At 38.9% G+C, this 18875-nt stretch overlaps 1 protein-coding gene across 1 annotated transcript in view; it reads left to right on the top strand.

Moving 5' to 3' along the window:
- Nucleotides 1–18875, top strand: part of Lgr4 (leucine rich repeat containing G protein-coupled receptor 4) — a 99423-nt gene that overhangs the window by 46824 nt on the left and 33724 nt on the right. The window contains exon 2 of the mRNA XM_027422293.2: nt 7890–7961. Coding sequence (XP_027278094.1) covers nt 7890–7961 — 72 coding nt within the window. The remainder of the gene's footprint in view (nt 1–7889; nt 7962–18875) is intronic.

Genomic DNA, 18875 nt, shown 5'->3' with positions numbered 1-18875 from the left:
TCTGTGATAGGAAGATTCACATATTTTCAAAGGTTGAATCTGTCATTTTCTCAAACATGAGTTGGGAGAAAAGTTTTATGTCTGGGATATTCAGGGGCCTAGGGTAGAAAATGACTTTACAAGTGGCTAACTTTTCTCTTTGGTAGTTAGCACTTATTTATGAGCGTCAGCATGGTGGTTGTGGGGAGTATCCCAAAGCTACAAAGACTACAGAGAAAGAAGTGTTCTTGAAACCTCAGGGAAGAGGTTGAACAGCACAGAAGCTCCTTATGCACTGCCTAAAGCTGTCTGCAGTAGAAATGCTGCACGGGCAGTAGAAGGATCCTGGTAGTACTGGGTAAACCAGGACAGAAGTCTATAGAGCTGGCCCCATCTGCATCTTGGAGTCACAGTTCTTCATGGATATGCATTTGTTCTTATTGTTGAAATGCAGAGAGGCTATTTTTGCATATGTGATGCTACATGTCCGTGTGGGTGTATGTATGTTGATGTATGTGGAGGTCAGGTGTCAACTTTGGACCTTCCTCAGGAACCACCAACTTCAGATTTGCAGGCTGGGTCTCTCATTGACCTGGAGTTCTTCAAGTAATCTAGGCTTGCTTGCCAGCAAGCCCAGGGATCCTTCTGTCTGTGCCTCTTCAGCTCTGGGATTACAAGTGTGAGATTTCCACACTCTTTTTTTTTTTTTTTTTAGATCAATAGTTTTTTTATTGCTGTTTTTGTTAGTTTATTATTGTTTGTTAGTTTATTATTATTATTATTTCATGAAGCATAGGCTGATCTTGAACTCACTGTGTAGCCAGAGATAGCCTTTGATTACGGACTCTCCTCCTGTACTTCTGAAGTACTGGTTTGTGGTTTTCTGGAGCTGGGGATCAAACACAGGGCTTTGTGCATGGCAAGCAAGTACTTTACCAAGTGAGCTTTAACTGTGGGTTATGGGGATTGAACTCAGGGCCTCTTGTCTATGTGGTAAATACTACCTCCTAAACTATCTTTCTGGCCCAATAATGCAATTTTTAAAGTTTAATTAAATGTTTAAATGATACCGTATATAATTGCAAGGTAAGAGCAGAGTGGGTTGATGGATTTTAAAGTAAAAGCTAAGTGTCAGCATATTATTGTATTATGTCATGACAGCTTTACCAACCTAGCCTGGTGTTTGAACGTATGTACATAGTGGGAATTTTGCACCAATCTAGTGCATGGATGACAAGCTTTTTCTTTTTTCTTTTTTTTTTTAATTGTAAAGAAAACCATCAGTTAACTTCTTATTCCTTTTGACTTTCAGTAGGGTGCCTATCCTGTGGTCTGTGGTATAGACAGACTACAGGGAAAAAAAAATAACAGAAAAATTGATGTGTGTTAAGCTTTAGTATTTACAGACACTGAAAGATATTTTTAGCAGAAACATTTATTCATTGTGCAAATGAAAATAGGTTTCAAGAGGTGAACATGCTTAGAACTATATAACTTTTAGAAAAAAATCTGTCATGGCACCCACAAAATATGGCATTGTTTATATGTGGATGTTGATAAGTATGGATGGTTTCATTTATACTTTATTTAAAAAAAAACATAGGTTACTTTTATGACTGTCAAAGGTGGGGAGAGAGATCACTTGCCTGTGGATATTGAATAGTGTCAGAAAGGAAATTAAACTTGGTAAACTTTAATAGGAAATCGTTGCTCTGTGAGTCTTTACTGCTTTTGGATGAGAGAAGCTTTCTTTCCAAATATTTACACTGGAGGCATTTTTTAATAATTAAAAATGTTTAATACGTGTGTGTGTGTGTGTGTGTGTGTGTGTGTGTGTGTTGGGGTCAGGGACAACTTTGTGAATTTGGTTCTCTCCCTCTCCCTTTATGTGGGTCCAGGGATTGAACTTACTTAGGCCACGATATTTACATGGCAGATACCTTCAGTTTTGGAGCCATTTTACTGGCCTCTGGCTCATGAAGAATTTTTTCAAAGTTGCTTTTAGTTTGGGGTCATACTGTAGACATTTTTTATCTGGTAATTTGCATCTGCTATTACTGGTTGATTACCAGTGACCCTGGGAAACCTACTGGGAGACTATTAGTTTATTATAATCAACATGTACTATTTAAGTTAAAGGACACCATCAACCAGTATTATTATTATTTGTTTTGTACACACACACACACACACACACACACACACACACACACGCACGCACGCACGCACGCACGCACGCACGCGCGCGCGCACACACACACACACACACACACACACACACACACACACGAGCACATTCGATAACTATATTCCACACTGTGTGTGATTTAGTGACTTTTTTTGAACTGACAAAGAGTCTTGAGGTGTATAGACAACTACGTGACAGTAGCAGGGCAGTTTTAAGTAGTGCAGATAGGATGTTTATTCAAATTTAGATAACACATAGTCTGTTTAAAATTAAATAATGTTGAGGCTGAAGTTCCAGACCCTTTGAGGACACAGTGGCAGAGGCCACAGTAGTGTACACATTGGCCACCAACAAACAGGTTAAGCTCCCTCTGTGAAGCAATTTCAGGGATTTTAAAAGGTGGCATGTGGAAATGTGATCTCTAAAATGTAGATGCTTCAGCATTACTAAGTTTTATGAGAGGGGAAAAAAAAAGATGAGAGTTTAACCATGGGGAGCTTTGTCGGTTTCAGTGAAAACAACTGCACCCTTTAAACAGTGATGACAAAATCTGACTGCTGGTGTTTGGTGTTCAGGTGTGGGTTTTTAGTGAAATGCTGTACTGTTGTGTGTCTCATCTCTGTGGTGAAAAGTTAGGAGCATTGTGCTGTGTGGGTGGACAAAGTAGACTTGTGAAAGTTCTGTCTGTTATGAAAAAAAAGATGCATAGAAAAGATTTTCCCTCCTTCCTGCCAGACCGAGTTTTAGATTGTGTCTCTAGTGTTCTCACCAAACTGCTTGAAGTCCTCCTAACCTTTTTGAGAGAGGAACTTCTCTTTGTCCCACTAGATTTTTTTTTTCCTTTAAAAATGTAATTTCTTCTTAAGAAGGTGTGGCAGTCAGTATTTGGCCCTTAACTATTTTTTTGGTTTTCAGTGAAGTGTTTGATCTGATGAGCCCTACCAGAGTAAAAGGTTGGACTCCTGAAGTTTGGAGTTTTGTTGAACTTTTAGGATCAACTTTCAGGTCTAGGAATTCCTCTTCAAAGTTTCTTGTTCTCTTCTGTTAGGGGGTTTCTTCCTGGGAGGGCACCAACCTTGTGATGCTTGGCCTCCTTTTCAGTCCTGTCTCAATTTGCTGCATTCAGAGCACTTCCAGAAAGAGCCAAAACAGACGATGGGAAGGAAGAAATGACTATTGCTAGGTGCCATATGACTTGACGGTCTCTGATTTTTTTTTCACAGCAGTCTATATTTACATGATTACTGCTTTCATTTTAACAATGAAGTAGCCAAATCTCAAAATCTCAACAGCCTGCCAAAGGTCACACAGCAAGTACAGTATGGGTGAATCCCAGGCTTTTGGCTTTGGAAGCCGGTGTTTTTCTAACCAGCAGCCTGGCTCTGAGGCCTTGTGTTCTGTTGAAATTGCCCTTCTGTGATGTTTGTGACTAGTGCTGACCTTGTATGACTTTTGTTTTGTTTTCTATGTACATTTATTTTGGGGTGGGAATCTAGAGTGGTGAATCACTATCGAGCTGCTTGAGTAAACTTAAAAGTTACTGACTGATTTGTGAGAGTGTCCTGTAGCTGAAGATTTTTTTCTTTACAATTCTTAAGATACTATTATTTGTTATTTTGTGTGTAGAGATGTTGTTATTTTGTGTGTGGAGGTGTTTTCCCTGCCTGTATGTATACACACCACATACATGTCCGGGGACTGTGGAGGCTGGAAGAAGGTCCTATCTCCTAGAACTAGAGTTACAGATGGTTGTAAACCACCATATGAGTGCTGGGCATAGAACTCAGGTTCTCTGGAAGAGTTGCCAGTGTTCTTAATCACTGATCCATCTTTTCAGCCCTAGTTGAAGACTTTCAAGTAGCTTTTTTTTCTTATGTATTTTATGTGAGTTTCATGTATTTATAATTACTGGCTAGGATTTCCATTTGTGAATTGTTACAGTGTACTTCATCAGCTAGCATGCCTTCTAACCTCTTATTTATGAAGTCTGTGCACCCTGGATTCTCTTGCTGCTGTCGGTGATGTCAGGTCTAGAATCTACTCTTAGTACTGTCTGTAGGTTGTTTATCACCATTAGCTCTCATTATTTTAAATGGGTACTCACCCACCTTATACCCTGTAACCACAGGATTCCAGGGCTGCTCTGGAGATAATATCTTGTAGTCTACACTTTTCTCCTCTTTTTACTTTATTCCTAAATATTTTCGAACTGTAGCTCAGACAGCTGGAGAGAAAACATTTATAAAAAGAGTTTCTTGCTAGGATGTGTGTGAAAAATCTCTTAAAATATTGGAAGTCTTGTTTCTGACCAAGGGCTTAGAAACAAAACCTGCCATGTGTCTAACATACATTAGTTTGTAAATACAGAGTCTCACTAATTGCACTTACAGCTCACAGCAAACTTCCTGTTGTGTCTTGTTACTTTGAGAGGGGAAAGGGAGAAGTAAGTGTATGTGTGTTATAAAATGCTGAATGCAGAGAAATATGTTGGAATAAATGGTTTCTAATTCCATTATGTGCCCCCCCTTTGAAGTGAGGTTAATTGGTTCACTCCAGACCTTTCCTGATGAAGCAGTTCGTCAGTTTTTCTGATACTGTGGAACTCACCTGAATTTATGTATGCCAACCTTCATTTGAGGCACCTGTGTGTAAAGTAATATACCAATAATTTATTGCCCCTTTCTCCTTTCATTAGAGTGCCTAAAAAACAGCAAAAAATGTGTGATTTTACAAAATTATTGTTTGCTCATATGAGATCATTGCTTTGCCTTTCAAATTAAAATTTGTCTGTATTCTTAAGAATGGTTTTGGGGAAAGAAAAAAGAATGGTTTTGGTGGTTAAGGCTCATGTGTTTGCAGCAGAAGTCTGTAGGTGGAGTTTCTCTCATCAGCCGCTCCCAAATCCATTCAGAGACTTAGTTATAAATGCTTGACCAATAACTCAGGCTTGTGTCCAGCCAGATCTTATGACTTAAATTAACCCATGTCTGTTAATCGATGTGCTGCCCTGAGTCTTGGTTATCCCATCCATGAACGTCCCACGTTCCTTCTTTTGCATCTGTCATCGAGACTCTGCCCTTCTTCCTCCCAGTATTCTCTCTTCCTGGAAAATCCTGTCTAGCCATTGGCCAATCAGCTTTTTATTAACAATGAGAGCAATACATATTTACAGTATACAAAAGATTGTTTCACGGCAGATGTCATTGAGTGGTTTTCTAAAGGAAAAGCAATATATAGCCTTATATTGTACATCATGGCAAACTGTTCAGAAAAAAAATCTGTAGGTGAACCTTATATACTTTCAATAAAAAAGTGCTCCTTTAGGATGAATAAAGTTACAGCAAAGGTGAAACATAAAATAATTATAGTTTTATATAATATATAATAAATAATATAACAAAGACTAGGAAGCTGTCCAAACCGATTAGCTCAACAGCTTCATTTTACTGTTGAGCAGAGAGAGGCTCAGGATCAGGCCTGGGTATCAGCAGTCAGAGTGAGGCCTTCCTTTTCTGTCCCTTATTTTGATGGTATTTCTCCAGTCTTTAGCCGAATTGTTACTTCTTAAATTCTAACTTTATCTGTATAGGTGTTTTGTCTGCATATGTACCATTTGCATGCTTGGTTCCTGCGGAGACCAGAAGAGGGCACTGGATCCCCTGCAACTGGAGTTACAGAGGGTTGTAACCTGCTGTGTGGGTGCTGGGAACTGAACTGGGGACCCCTGGAAGAGCTCCAAGTGCTCTTCAGCACTAAGACATCTCTCTAGCTCTTTGCCAAAGTGTTTATGAGAAAGGTTGTATTGGGACCTAGGTTTAAAATATAATACTTCCTGGAGAAGGATACAGTTTCTTCTAAGTCATCTTTAGTAGGATGTGAGTTGTTTTCAGTGATAGAAAAATTTGGAATGTTTGTGAGTCTGTGAGGTAGTAAGATCCATTTAAAGGGAAATTTCAAGCTACGAAAAATTTATGTGAACTCTTCAATTGGTGAGCTATTTATAGTTCATTTTCTGTTGAGTTCTTATGCAGAAGTACACTACCTAAGATTCATTGATGATTATGCCAATGTCTTGAGGGCATCATTCCCTCCCATTTCTTTGGGTGCTGAGACGTGAACCTGGGACCTTAACACATGTTAAATGTGCTCTGTCACTGCAGTTCCCCGACAGCCCTCTTTTCCTTCATTTTTAACCTGGGTAGGATTCAGGCTTTGCTTTCTATCTTGATTAGATAGAGGAGCTACAGGAATTAAATAGTACACAGGAAGGTTGAATTGGCAGTTGGTCTTGGGGAGGTTATTTTACCCCAAAGTAAGCCTCGGCTTTCTGGTTAGCAGAGGGTGATTGTAGGTGCAGTTTTATACCCAGAGCATCTACTCCTTTTGTGCAGCTTCTGTCCCTGCTGGTTTTGTTCCTACTGCTGTTCCTGTCATTGCCAGCTCAAGATGTTTTCTGCACCTACCTTGGGAAAGGCTAGGAAGAAAGGGTGCTGTACTGGGAACTGAAGGTGTCTTACCTTGAAAGGATTTTATCTGGGTGAATTGATGTGAGCTGTACCTTGTACCTCTATTTTCTGATGTCTCTTCCTACCAGTTCTTACAGTCCAACAATGGAACTGTTTCATGCTTGAACCACATGGTGGTTTTGGCATTAGAGGGACCCAAGGGCTCAGTCACTGCATTTACCTCCAGATAAGAGACAGAGAAAGCTGAGGGAGTTGTTCAGCTGGCTGAGCGCAAGCCAGGACTTTCCCTCAGGAGGCTGTTAATTTGTCTTTCACAGTGTTGATATCAAGTGGAGTATGGAAGAGAAAGTCAATTCAAAGGCAGCTGCCAGGGAAGAGAGGAATGATTAATAAAGGATGTTTTAACTGTTTGAACTGGCTAATTGTTGAGTTACACTGTTGAGTGAGTTCCCTCCTTTCTAAACTGACTACATACCTATCGTGTATGCACTTGTCTCTAGCCTGCATCTGTTCATAGGCTAAAAATGAAATCCACTGACAACTCTTACCTGGAGGACTTTTATAATTTTTCAAGAAAATCTGACTGGGATGGAGCTAGGACTTGTTTTCATTGTCCTTAAGTGTATTTTGGAAGCCGTTTCCACCCACACATCTATGTGATCTAGACCTGGAGAGTGTTTGCTTGTTTTGATCAGGTATAGAATTTGACTACCCCTGATAGTCAAGGACACTGGGAACCTGTACCAGCCCACTTGTTCCAGGTAGCTTGAAACACTTTTTTAAAGTGATACCTAAAGGGGGAAATTCTAGGATTGAGGTATATTTCTAAATTATGGGGCATAATTCATAGTGAAGGAGTTAATTTTTCTAAGTATTGCATTCTAAAAATCAGATTATGATGATTCCCTTCTGTCTTCTCTGCTCATTTTTTAATAGAACACTTTCTTTTTGTTTTATTTTTTAATCAAATGATTTATTTAACCTTTATTTTATGTGCATTGGGTGAGGGTATTAGATCCCCTGGAAATAGCATTACAGACAGTTGTAAGCTGTCATGTGGGTGCTGGGAATTGAATCCAGGTCCTCTGAAAAAACAGTCAGTGCTCTTAACCACTGAGCCATCTCTCCAGCCCCTTCTCTGCTCATTTTTCTAGTATCCGTACAAAATATCAGCATATAATTTGTTCTCTGTTGGCTTAAACAGTTGATGACGATCACAACTTAGTTAACCATGTTCCTGACTTTATGTTTTGCAGGGATATCAGTATGAACAATATCACTCAGTTACCAGAAGATGCGTTTAAGAACTTTCCTTTTCTAGAGGAGCTGTAAGTACTGTATTGGGCATTGTGTGTCCCTGTGTTTTCTTCTGGTTTTTGGAAGTTCTTTCTATGGAGAGAGCCTGATGCTTCCTGTCTGAGAACTTCTCATGAATTAGTTTCAGTGGGCTTTGTGCGGAGGAGTTGTGTTTGGGAGTTGGGGGGAGAACAAACTTGCTTTTTAAGCAGTATAATTACTGAAGTTATTTTTGAAAGCCAGAACTAAAAACTGCTACTTCCATAAGACATTTCACCCCCTGCAATTATTATAACCATGATTGCTGCAGTGACACAAACTAATTACAGTGTGATCCTGAGATAACATGGCTCCTGCATAATTACCATTGTTGCCAAAGGAGTTGCTGTATGGGTAACAGAAGCGGGAGGAATAACACAAGGTGTTCCAGGGTCTTAATGTAACAGACCACTTTGACAGTAAGTGGACAGCAAACAGGAAACTGATAATAGACCTCCTTGGCCGTTTACACATGACCTTTTGGGTGTCTCCTAGAGCACTTTTAAGAACATTTCTGTGGGAGGACTGGAGGGAGAGGGAACTGGGATTGGTATGTAAAATAAGACAGTTTTTAATTTATGTTAAAAAATTAAATAAAAAAGAACATTTCTATATTCATCAGTTGCAATGTGAAAAAAATTTGATGTGTTTTTAACCTTTCTTTAGTTGTACTTTCCATATACTTTTAGTGTCTATAATGAAAAGAATGCACCTTTAGTGTTTAAAAGAACAGGAAACTATGCATTATATTTTTGGAATCCTGGTGGAAGGCAAAATTAGATTTGAGTCAGTTAATATAAGCTCCAGTCCGTGGATTATGGGGTATGTGGTGGTAGAAAGGTTACAGTTTGATACTAAGAGCATCAAAAAGACACAGGCCTGAAAGAATCTAAATTTCTACTATACATCATGTCCTCTCTATCTCTGTTGAATATTAGAACCAAGTGAGTGAAGCTGCCTCTCCTAGCTCAGCCCCTCTCTTACAACATCAAGTCAGAGTCAAGTAAGACCCAGATTGTATTCCTAGATCATTGAAATAGCAGTTTAAAGATTTAATAAAATAAAGAGAATTCTTTTCTTCCCACACTGCTTAGTTGAACCTAATGCTTTCACAGCAAAAGTTGAACAGAGATTATTTGTCACAAGATTGAAAACTGGGTCAAATTACTTAGACTTTCTCTGCTTTGTGTCTTTAACCATAAGATGTGATTAATAATAATCCCTTGCTTGTATTAGTCTGGTGCATGCAAAATATATATCTTAAATGTTTATTATGGTATATGATACAGAATGTTATTTAAATACTAGCTAGTATTTTATTATTTTTAAAGTGCACAAGGAACAAATTATGTTCGGGTAAAAGGATTTAAGGGTATGGTGTGTATGGTTGTTTTGTGCAATGAATATTAATTTGCCTTTAAATAATACTGTTTGAGCTCATTGCATCTAAGGTCTCCATCTTCACCACTATAATCAGTCATTAAGGTACTTTACTGCTTCCATATTGTTTTTTCACATGTAGTTTTGCACTTCAGGATTAGTATCTCTTTCCAGAAGTAATCATGCAACTAAAGGACATTAACAAGTGGTTGCTCAGCCATTGTGTAGCCACTGTGGGACATAGGATGTACCAGACAGGAAATGGAGAAGCTTCCCACACTCTGGAGGGAGCTGCTGTGTGCAGACCACCTTTATTGATGCCTGCAATTACCAGTTACACTTTTAAGGGCTTTGGAGTGGGAACCTGGCTAATCTCTGTGAAATTTCACATCTTGGAGTTCTTAAGATCTTGAATGACAAAGCATTTGTGAACCTCATGATCTCTATCAACTGAGAATTTTAATTGGAGCTAAATTGAGTTTGATTGGTAGTTCTTTGTAGTTAGGTCGTGTTCTCTGTCTATTCCACCATCACAGGAAGGAAGCCTATCAAGTCAAGCTGTTATATGCACTCTAAATACTGTATAGGACTTCAAAAAAAAATTCAGTTAGGAGAGCTGAGTTATTTACAAAGAGTATTTCAAAATAGTCTTTAATACTCTAGCAATAGTTTAGGCATTTAAGGGAGTTTATTTTCCAGGTTAATATAAACACTTAAAAGCTGAATTTTTGCTTTTCAAAACAATGTATTTGATTTTAACATTCCAAAATGATGTGGCCTTGGCTATTGTAATGTTTCATAAACAGCATAACCATTTGTTCAAAAGTCATCTGGAAGTGATTTAAGAGTGATTGTGAAGCTGAGTGCCCTAAGTAGAAACGAGTGCCTTGCCCAGGGTTTTTCCATGTTAGTTAATGAGGTGTTCTTTATAGCACATGACTGGGTTTGGCCAGGTTTCACATTGGGATCTGGAATGCTTAGAGTATGCGGTAGATTCACTTCCCAGCAATATAGAAGAAATGTTCCTAGATATTTACACATTCACCTCTCCTTTCAACAAACGTTGAGTCCTGTTACCTGTCAGTCCTTGTGGTGTGTGTTAGGATATAGACACAAGCATAGTTCTGTGGGGATCTGACAATATCCCTAGAATTGCATTGTGTGATACCATACCAACTAGAAGCAGGTGGCCATTTAAATTAAGATCTGAACGAAAGTAAAAAATATTCAGCACCTTAGCTGAACTAGCCACATTTCACATGGGTTATTTCTTACGTTTTGTAGTGCTAGTGACCAAACCCAAGGCTTCTTGCATGCTGTACAAATGTTGTGCACAGAGCCACATTGCCAGCTTTGAACGATCACGTTATAGTGTCGGTAGTTACCTATGCTTAATGGCTACCATACAAGCAGACATAGATAATTTCCATCATTGCAGGAAATTCTGCTAGATAAAGTTGATCTAATTTCCTGAGGGAGATGAAGCTAACAATTTGTGCATTGTGCTGAAGAAGTGTATAGAATGGTTGGGGGCCAAAAGCACTAGATGTACTTGAGACACTAGAACGTGGGAAGCTTTCCTAGAACCATTCCATTGACTTTTGTAGGGGTGGGAACTGGGAGATGAAGACAGGAAGTAAGGTTAGCCTGTAAGAACTTCATAGACTGAGGAGTATGGAGGTAGAAATTTCAGAACTAGGTTATGTGAAGTGATTTGTTACGACTGTATTAGATGGTGATTCTAAACACATTTCTCAGATTATGGCCATATCCTGAAATGTTTTGAGCCAAGTGTGTGTGTGTGTGTGGGGGGAGTAGTTAAATGCTTCCCAAAGGAGTTTGGTTTGATAGGTTTTCAGGAGAGACTACAAGTTTTAGATGCCAGTTACTGGGACTAGAGACACTGTCCGCCAGTGTGCTTGGGGCCTGAAGAATTCAGTGTTATAAAGATGCAGTACTTAATAGCACACAAAGAAAGCCTTTCATTGTGCATAAGTCCTTTCTCATAACTACAAGAAAGTGAGTTGTATAGAGGCAGGAGCTGAGGTGAAAGGGTTCTGGGTCTTACTCAAGTTCGTGAGTCTGATGTTTTGTTGTTCTGGGTCCCAAAGTCTGGCCTTCAAAGCCCTGTTCTTTCCTAATCAGTGAAGAAGGTTTACTCTTAGAGAACTATTCCATCCAACCTTATCTATGTGGGTTAGATATATTAGATAATATTGTTGCCAGTTATTTTCACATTTAATCTACTTTTGAAAGTTTTATAGCTCATAAAGATTGTTACTCCATAATATTCTTTCCTAGATTCTGGTCCTAAATTCAGTCCATGCAAAGTGCTCAGGACTCTCGATTTTTGTATCTCGTCTATCTTCCTAGTCTTTAAAATGAGAATCCTCTCCAGACAGTGGTGACACATGCCTTTAATCCCAGCACTTGGAAGGCAGAAGCAGGCAGATCTCTGTGAGTTCGAGACCAGCCTGGTCTATAAAGCCACATGGAAACCCTGTCTCAACACACACACACACACACACACACACACACAGAGAGAGAGAGAGAGAGAGAGAGAGAGAGAGAGAGAGAGAGAGAGAGAGAGAGACAGAGAGAGAGAGAGAGACAGAGAGAGAGAGGGAAGGAGAGAGAAGAGAGAGAGAGAGAGAGAGAGAGAGAGAGAGAGAGAGAGAGAGAGAGAGAGAATACTCACAGGACTCCTGTAAAAGGAATATTGAATTACATGTAAAAGTATGTCCATGTGAAGTAGGGAAATTTTAATAGTTACTGTAAACATGTCTGTCTTTTTATTGAAAAATTTGGAGAAGAGGAGGTTTTGCTTGGAGGAAGGAATTGTAGGTTGGTATGTCTGTTAGTAACATTCAAAGAAAGCTGGGATTCTGGGAAAACATTCAGGCAGCAGTGTCAGGGTCTGTATTGCCTGATACTATCTATAAAGCCACAAATGCTTCTGATTCCCTTGGACTTGTCAGGGCATTGGTAGCCGTTTGGGGAATGGTTGAAATTTAAGAGTTGTGAAAATGATTAGTTAGAAACAGCAGGAAAGAATACCAGCTACTTTCCCACAGACTATTACTGAAAAATCCCTGTAGATATTACAGGGATGTAGCAACAGCAGTTGAAGTCACTGCCAGCATTGGCACTCTGTCAGTTATTATTGAATACACTCTGTGACTAAGATAATTCTGTCATTTCCAAATAGTTTGACTCTGAAAGCTTCATGATACTAAAGTGAAGGCTAGGACGTTGAGTCCTAATTCATTATTACTTGTTTTGTTTAATTCGTTCAGTACTAAATGGAGCCACAACTTTCAAAACAGGGGTAAACAATTCAAACAAGGATGGGTAATCAGATGCAGAGTATTTGACCACAGCAAGATTTTCACCTTCTAAAGCCTCCATGTTCTCATCTGCAACCCACGAAAATACGTTCTGTTTCATCATAGGCACCTTGCCAGCACTAGTTAAATTTTTAGCATATAATAAGATCTCAGTCATTGTAGCCTGCCACTATTATTTCTGTTTTACCCTGCAGTGATTGCCTTTTTCCAGGATTGAACAGTGTTAGTTATTTTTATAAATGGGTTCGGGTAGAAAGAATGAAGAAATAGTTTGAGAAATTTCAAATGAATTATTGTCAGATAATCTCACTGTGTGCTTCACAGGTGGAGTTAGTAACCGGCTAGTGTTCTCTTCTGATACTGTATTCAGAAGAACTTACCTCTGCTTCTAAGCTGTATGTAACTCCCTTCACATTTAGTCCCTTGATGAAACCTTCCAGATAAGCTCTGTTGACTGCAGGAACACCCCTGATAAAGCAAAGCCTGTTCTCAGTTGCCTGGCAATAGACTCCGTTCTTTGGTAGCATTCCCTTGTTCTCCTTTGCACTGCTCTAGTAGGAGGACCATTCATGAAGATTACTACCCTCATAGTTGCATAGTGAGCCCAAGAAACCTCATTACCTGTCTGATTCTTAGCGTTTTCTATAATGGGTTTTCTATAATGGAGAACTCTAGACTGGAAAGTAAAGATGAGAAGGGAGGAATGAGGAGGGAGGTTTTACTAATTGGGACCTAATAGTCATAGGGTAGGTCTTTTTAGAACATTGTTCTCCTAATCTTGTTTTAACCCATAAAACCCTTTGAGGAGGCTGAGTTTTTCCTCACAGAAACACCTTGCTAGGTGACAGAATTCATTAGTAGTGGGGCCTGCCAGGGGTCATAAGACTGACTATGACTACTGTACAAGTGGGAAGGCCAAGGAAAGACTTAGTCCACCATTCACTAATTCAATAATTCTTTGTCAACTAAAACCCTATTCAGCACTGAGCTAAATGAGATTCTTGGCTTCGAGGGAAAGGAACAGTGTACTCCAGCTATGAGAGTTCAAAGGAAAAGGGAAATTACATTTAGCAAGAAAGATTAAAGAAGACCTCATCAAAGAGCTGGCATTTCTGGAGAGCCTTGAGGGATGGTGGGAGTTATTTCTGAGGAGATACGCAAAGAAACTCAAGTGGAGAAAGGGAGACTGAGATGGGTAGCGCAAATGATAGGTGAAGTAGTGCTGAATTAATGAAAGCAACCATGGAAGAGAAATTTAGAGAAGCATTTGGAGCCAGACTGAGGACCTTTCTTGGTAGATAGTGAGGTTCTTGAGTGACCATTGCTTTTTTGAGCCAGGGACTAGTTCAATCAGATAGGGTCTTCTGTCAATGTAATTTCATAGCAGAGATCTTAGAATTGAGAGGTCAGGAAGATAGGGAGATAATTGAGCTAGCTAACTGTAAAAGTGTAGGTGAGAGTTATCAGAATTTGTGTTTAGCATGGAGGTATATGTCTTTAATCCTAGCACTCAGGATGTAGGGGCAGGCAGATCTCTGTGAATCCACAGACAGCCTGTTCTACACTGTGAGTTCTGGGCCAGCCAGGGCTATATAGAGACCCTATCGAGAGAGAGAGAGAGAGAGAGAGAGAGAGAGAGAGAGAGAGAGAGAGAGAGAGAGAATAAATCTGAATTAGGGCAGATAAGAAGCAAAATATGTCAGCTGAGGCAACATCATTAGTATTTCATTTTAGTATTTCCAGGAGTTATGACAATTAGAGACAACATGAAAAGAAATTGTTCCAGAAGAGAAAATATCAAACTTAATTTCAAGTAAGCATTTTGAGTTACATAGAATATAGATAGGGATATGTGGAAATATGTGAATGGAATCCAGGATAGAGATTCATGGGTGTAGAATTGAGAGTCTTTTATGTTGAGGTGATTAATGGAAACTTGAAATTGTAAAAGCTTGCCAAGGGATAGAGGGCAGAAGAAAGGAAAGGGAAGAGGGCCAAAGACAACTCCTTGGGAAACACTTGAATCAAGGTGTGGGAAGAAGACAAGTGCCAGATGAGAACTGGGGCAGAACTCTTCCCCAGGAGCCGTGGAAGAAGAGGTTTCCACAACGAAACAAGAGATCAGCTTTGACATGCTAGAGAGAGATGCCTGTAGCCAGACACTGAAAAATTTATGTTAGTTTAAGTAGCTTTACATTTATTTCAGTGGAGTGGTGACAGTGCCATTTGGGGAAAGAAACAGATTATTTGGGGACTTTTAGTAGATCGCTTCCGGGTTTTGGGGAGTGAATAAAGAATATGGTATACATGTTAGCAGAGTTCACTGGGTTGAAGACACAAGCACAACTAAGGCACGGTAGAGAGTTGTTTCTTGGAGAACAGAAATGTCTAAAAGTGGAGTTGCTTCTGCTGGCATTGGCTCTTGAGGCTTAAATGTTGTGAGAATTTTCACATGTTTTCTGTTGTTTGGTTTTGAGTCTCTACTTTTGTGTTTTTGGTTCCTTTCCTGCTGTAAATATCCTGTCTTCATAGACTGGGAACTGTAACTCGTTCAGTAGTCCCAGGTGTGTCTCTGCATCCTAAAATCTTACATGAATATGTGAGGAATTCCTTGTTGCTTTGCAATGACCTGAGAGGACTATGTTGGCAGTTTTGCCTCCTTTGTCTGTTCTTAAAAACACCTCTTCTTTTTGGTGGGATGGTCTAACCCAATTTATCAATCCATCCCTCATAGTACTATTTAGACTGTAGAAATGCAGCCCCCTCCCCCCCAAGTGAGCAGAAAAGAAAGCAGGAAGGAAGATAGGCTGGGCAGAAAGAAACCATGGATATCTCAGCCTTCTAGAACCTGCTACTAGACACAACTGCAAGAAATGTTTCTTTAATGGATCAATCCGAAATGAACAAAGAATTGTTGGAGAATACTCCACCTGAATAGGAAATAATATTAATTTAGCTAGTTCCAATAAACTACCCTGTAACTTCATTGTAAGTGCTTAGCAGTCCATGAGTAGAGATGATGAAACAGTGAGGTGGTCTGACTTTGGGGGTTAGTAAATCAGAATTTAATGGAGAGCTAGAAGAAATCAAACTTGGAAATTCCAAGCAGTTCACGGGTAGAGTGATACACAATACAAAAAGTGTAGAGAGGCACATAAATGAATAGTTTGTTGGTTCCTTTATGTATTTTAATTAATGATGGTTAGTGGTTCTTTGTCTGAATATAATAGTGATTACAAGTAAACAAAAATGTTTGATTTTCTATTATCATGATTAAATTTTCCAACAAGGTAATAAGCTGAACTATTTATTTATTGTCTACTCTTATATGAGCCATGCTTATACAGTATAATATTCAATAATACTGTATTTCATTGTAAGTACTTTGGCTCAGCACTTGTACATTACGTTGTCTGTCCACCATCAGTTACTTTGGGCGCTATCGGTACTTTGAAGATGATCATATTGGAGGTGCTGCAAATATTTGAATTGAAAACTTTTTTTTAAGATTTTATTTGTTATGTATACAACATTCTGCTTCCATGTATATCTGCACACCAGAAGAGGGCACCAGATCTCATAATGGATGGTTGGGAGCCACCATGTGGGTGCTGGGAATTGAACTCAGGAACTCTGGAAGAGCAATCAGTGCTCTTAACCTCTGAGCCATCTCTCCAGCCCCTTGAATTAAAAACTTAGGTGGATATAAAACTATAAAGTATGAAAGTATAAAGTAGATTTTCAAAACTGATTATAAAATTAATGGAAAATCAGTGTTTAAAATATGGACATATAGACAAAGAAAGAGAAGAAAGAAGGATTAAGCCATCATTATCTCATCCCTGAGAGATAACGTTTGTTGATATTTTGTCATGTATCCTAGAGTTTTTTTAATGTATTCATAATTTATTTTAAAAAATAGAATCTTACTCTTTATATCCATTTGTCATAATACTAACATACTGATAGATCTAAGTTTTACCACTAATGAATATATAGTATACTTTCATTTTGGTACTTCATATTTTATGTAACCAATTTCCTACTGATCTGGTGTTTGTTTATTGTTGTAAATAAGTTTAGAAACTCTTTACCTAGTTTTTGTGTATTTAGTGAACTGTCCTTTAAAATATTAAATATATTTACACACACACACACACACCAGAAGATGAAATCGTGTCAATTGGAGCTGTAGTTTCAGGTGATTGTGAGCTGGGAAACAAATGCAGGTCCTCTATGACAGCAGCAAGTGCTCTTTACCACAGAGCTATCTCCCTAGCCCCTTAATGTACTGTCTTTAATTGTGCTGTTTTTGTTACAGCCCGGTGTGCTTTTTTCCTAAATTTCATGAATAGGAATCATATGACTGTAGTGGAAAGATTCAAACAACAGTGGCTTAAAAACATAAAGCTTTCTTTTATTTGCATGCATCTGAAATCTGTAGCCTAGCAACCAGAAGCTAGAGAATCACAGAGTTAGCAGAGAGGTAAAGCTTAGCATTGTAGTCTGCTGTTCTGTGTTTATAGTATTCATGTCTAGATCATGTAGCTGCTGGAGCTGTAGCCATCAACATTTACCTATTAGAGTAGGAGGGAGGGAGGGGGGTGGTAATGCCCCACTCCGTCACTTCTTTTAAGAAGTCACCTTGAACATATGATAGAGTACTTCTCAGACATTTCATTGGCTGGAACTTAGAAACATGGGTTTTTAACAGGGAATGCTGGCAAATAAGAGCTTTGACACGTGGACTCCAGTCAGGATTCTGTTACTAGGTAAGAAAGAAAGAATGTTTGTTTATTGCAGCTCAGTTAAAGCAACTTTTGACTGGAAGCAACTGAATTCAATTTCCTATTGAAACAGTAGCAGATGTATTCTTAGGATAGCAAGGGCTCTAGATCTGAGCCATGTGTTGCAGTTCATTCTGAGCTCTTTGCTTGCTTTGTAAAGCTTTCCCTGCCTTCCTTTCCCAAGCTGTTCTGGTATTCTACTCCTCACCACTTAGCTTTGTGTGTCTTGCTATCTTGTGACCCAGGTATGTCAGAAGGTCAGTATGTACCTGTGCATTCTGACTTTTTTCCAAAGGCAGGGTTCTCTGTCTTATTCATAGTGACAAAAGGCCACACTTTAAAATTCATCTTTATTCATTTATTATTACTGTGTGTGAGTATGGGTGTGTATGTCATGGCTTACATTTGGAGGTCAGAGGACTGCACTTGGGAATCAGCTCTCTCCTACCACCATGGGATCCAGGGATGGAACTCAGGGCACCAGGCTAGGCAGCAAGTGCTTTTATACTCTGAGTCCTCTTGTTGGCTCAATAGTCAATTTTTTAACTTAAAATTGGGGAGAGCTTAGGAAAAAGGATTTCTTCTCATTTTGAATTTATTGATGCAGGAAATTTTGTCAGGACAGATAGAAATGAAATTCTGTGGAAGTTGATTGATTGCTGCCACTTACAAGAAACAAAATGAGAAACAACTGAGAAAACACAGTACTTTCTTTGCTATCCTGTAGTAGAAATGCAATTAAGTACTTGCTGGTTGGTGCTAGGTATAGAAATAGTTTTAAAGCTGTATTATATTATTTCCTCACATGGGTGAGTATCATATGTGCTTATCATCAAAAGGTAAATGTTTAGATGGTTGGAGTAACTTTGCTCAGAATCATGTCCATTGCAGGGGTCTTTCTGATTTACCTCTAAAATATAGTCTCTGTGGGTGACTGTGGGGAAGTGAGAGGCACAAAAGGCCAATTCAGTACAGGTGGAACTTAAATTTTAGTTTAGTATGTGGAAGAGTACTAGATGGCCTTCATACCAAGTTTTAGCAGGGATGTAATTATTTTTGTTATTTTTGTTATAGATTATTGTAGTGTTTGTTTCTCTCTCTCTCTCTCTCTCTCTCTCTCTCTCTCTCTCTCTCTCTCTGTGTGTGTGTGTGTGTGTGTGTGTGTGTGTGTGTGTGTGTGTCACACAGAGAGACAATGAGACAGGATTTCTTCCTTCTTGCAAGAGCAAGTTGCTTTAAAAGATCTAAATATATGTGTGTTCTTAAAACATTGCATTTTTACACATTTGTTTGGTTTGTTTGTTTGTTTGTTTGTTTGTTTCCTTGCTTTTTGTGATAGGGTCTCATTAGAGGATGTCCTACAAAAGATGCCCTACAAAATACTTGTTTATTC

Source organism: Cricetulus griseus, chromosome 6, assembly GCF_003668045.3.
Source record: "Cricetulus griseus strain 17A/GY chromosome 6, alternate assembly CriGri-PICRH-1.0, whole genome shotgun sequence".
Taxonomy (NCBI): domain Eukaryota; kingdom Metazoa; phylum Chordata; class Mammalia; order Rodentia; family Cricetidae; genus Cricetulus; species Cricetulus griseus.
This window is presented reverse-complemented; position numbering and strand designations above follow the sequence as displayed.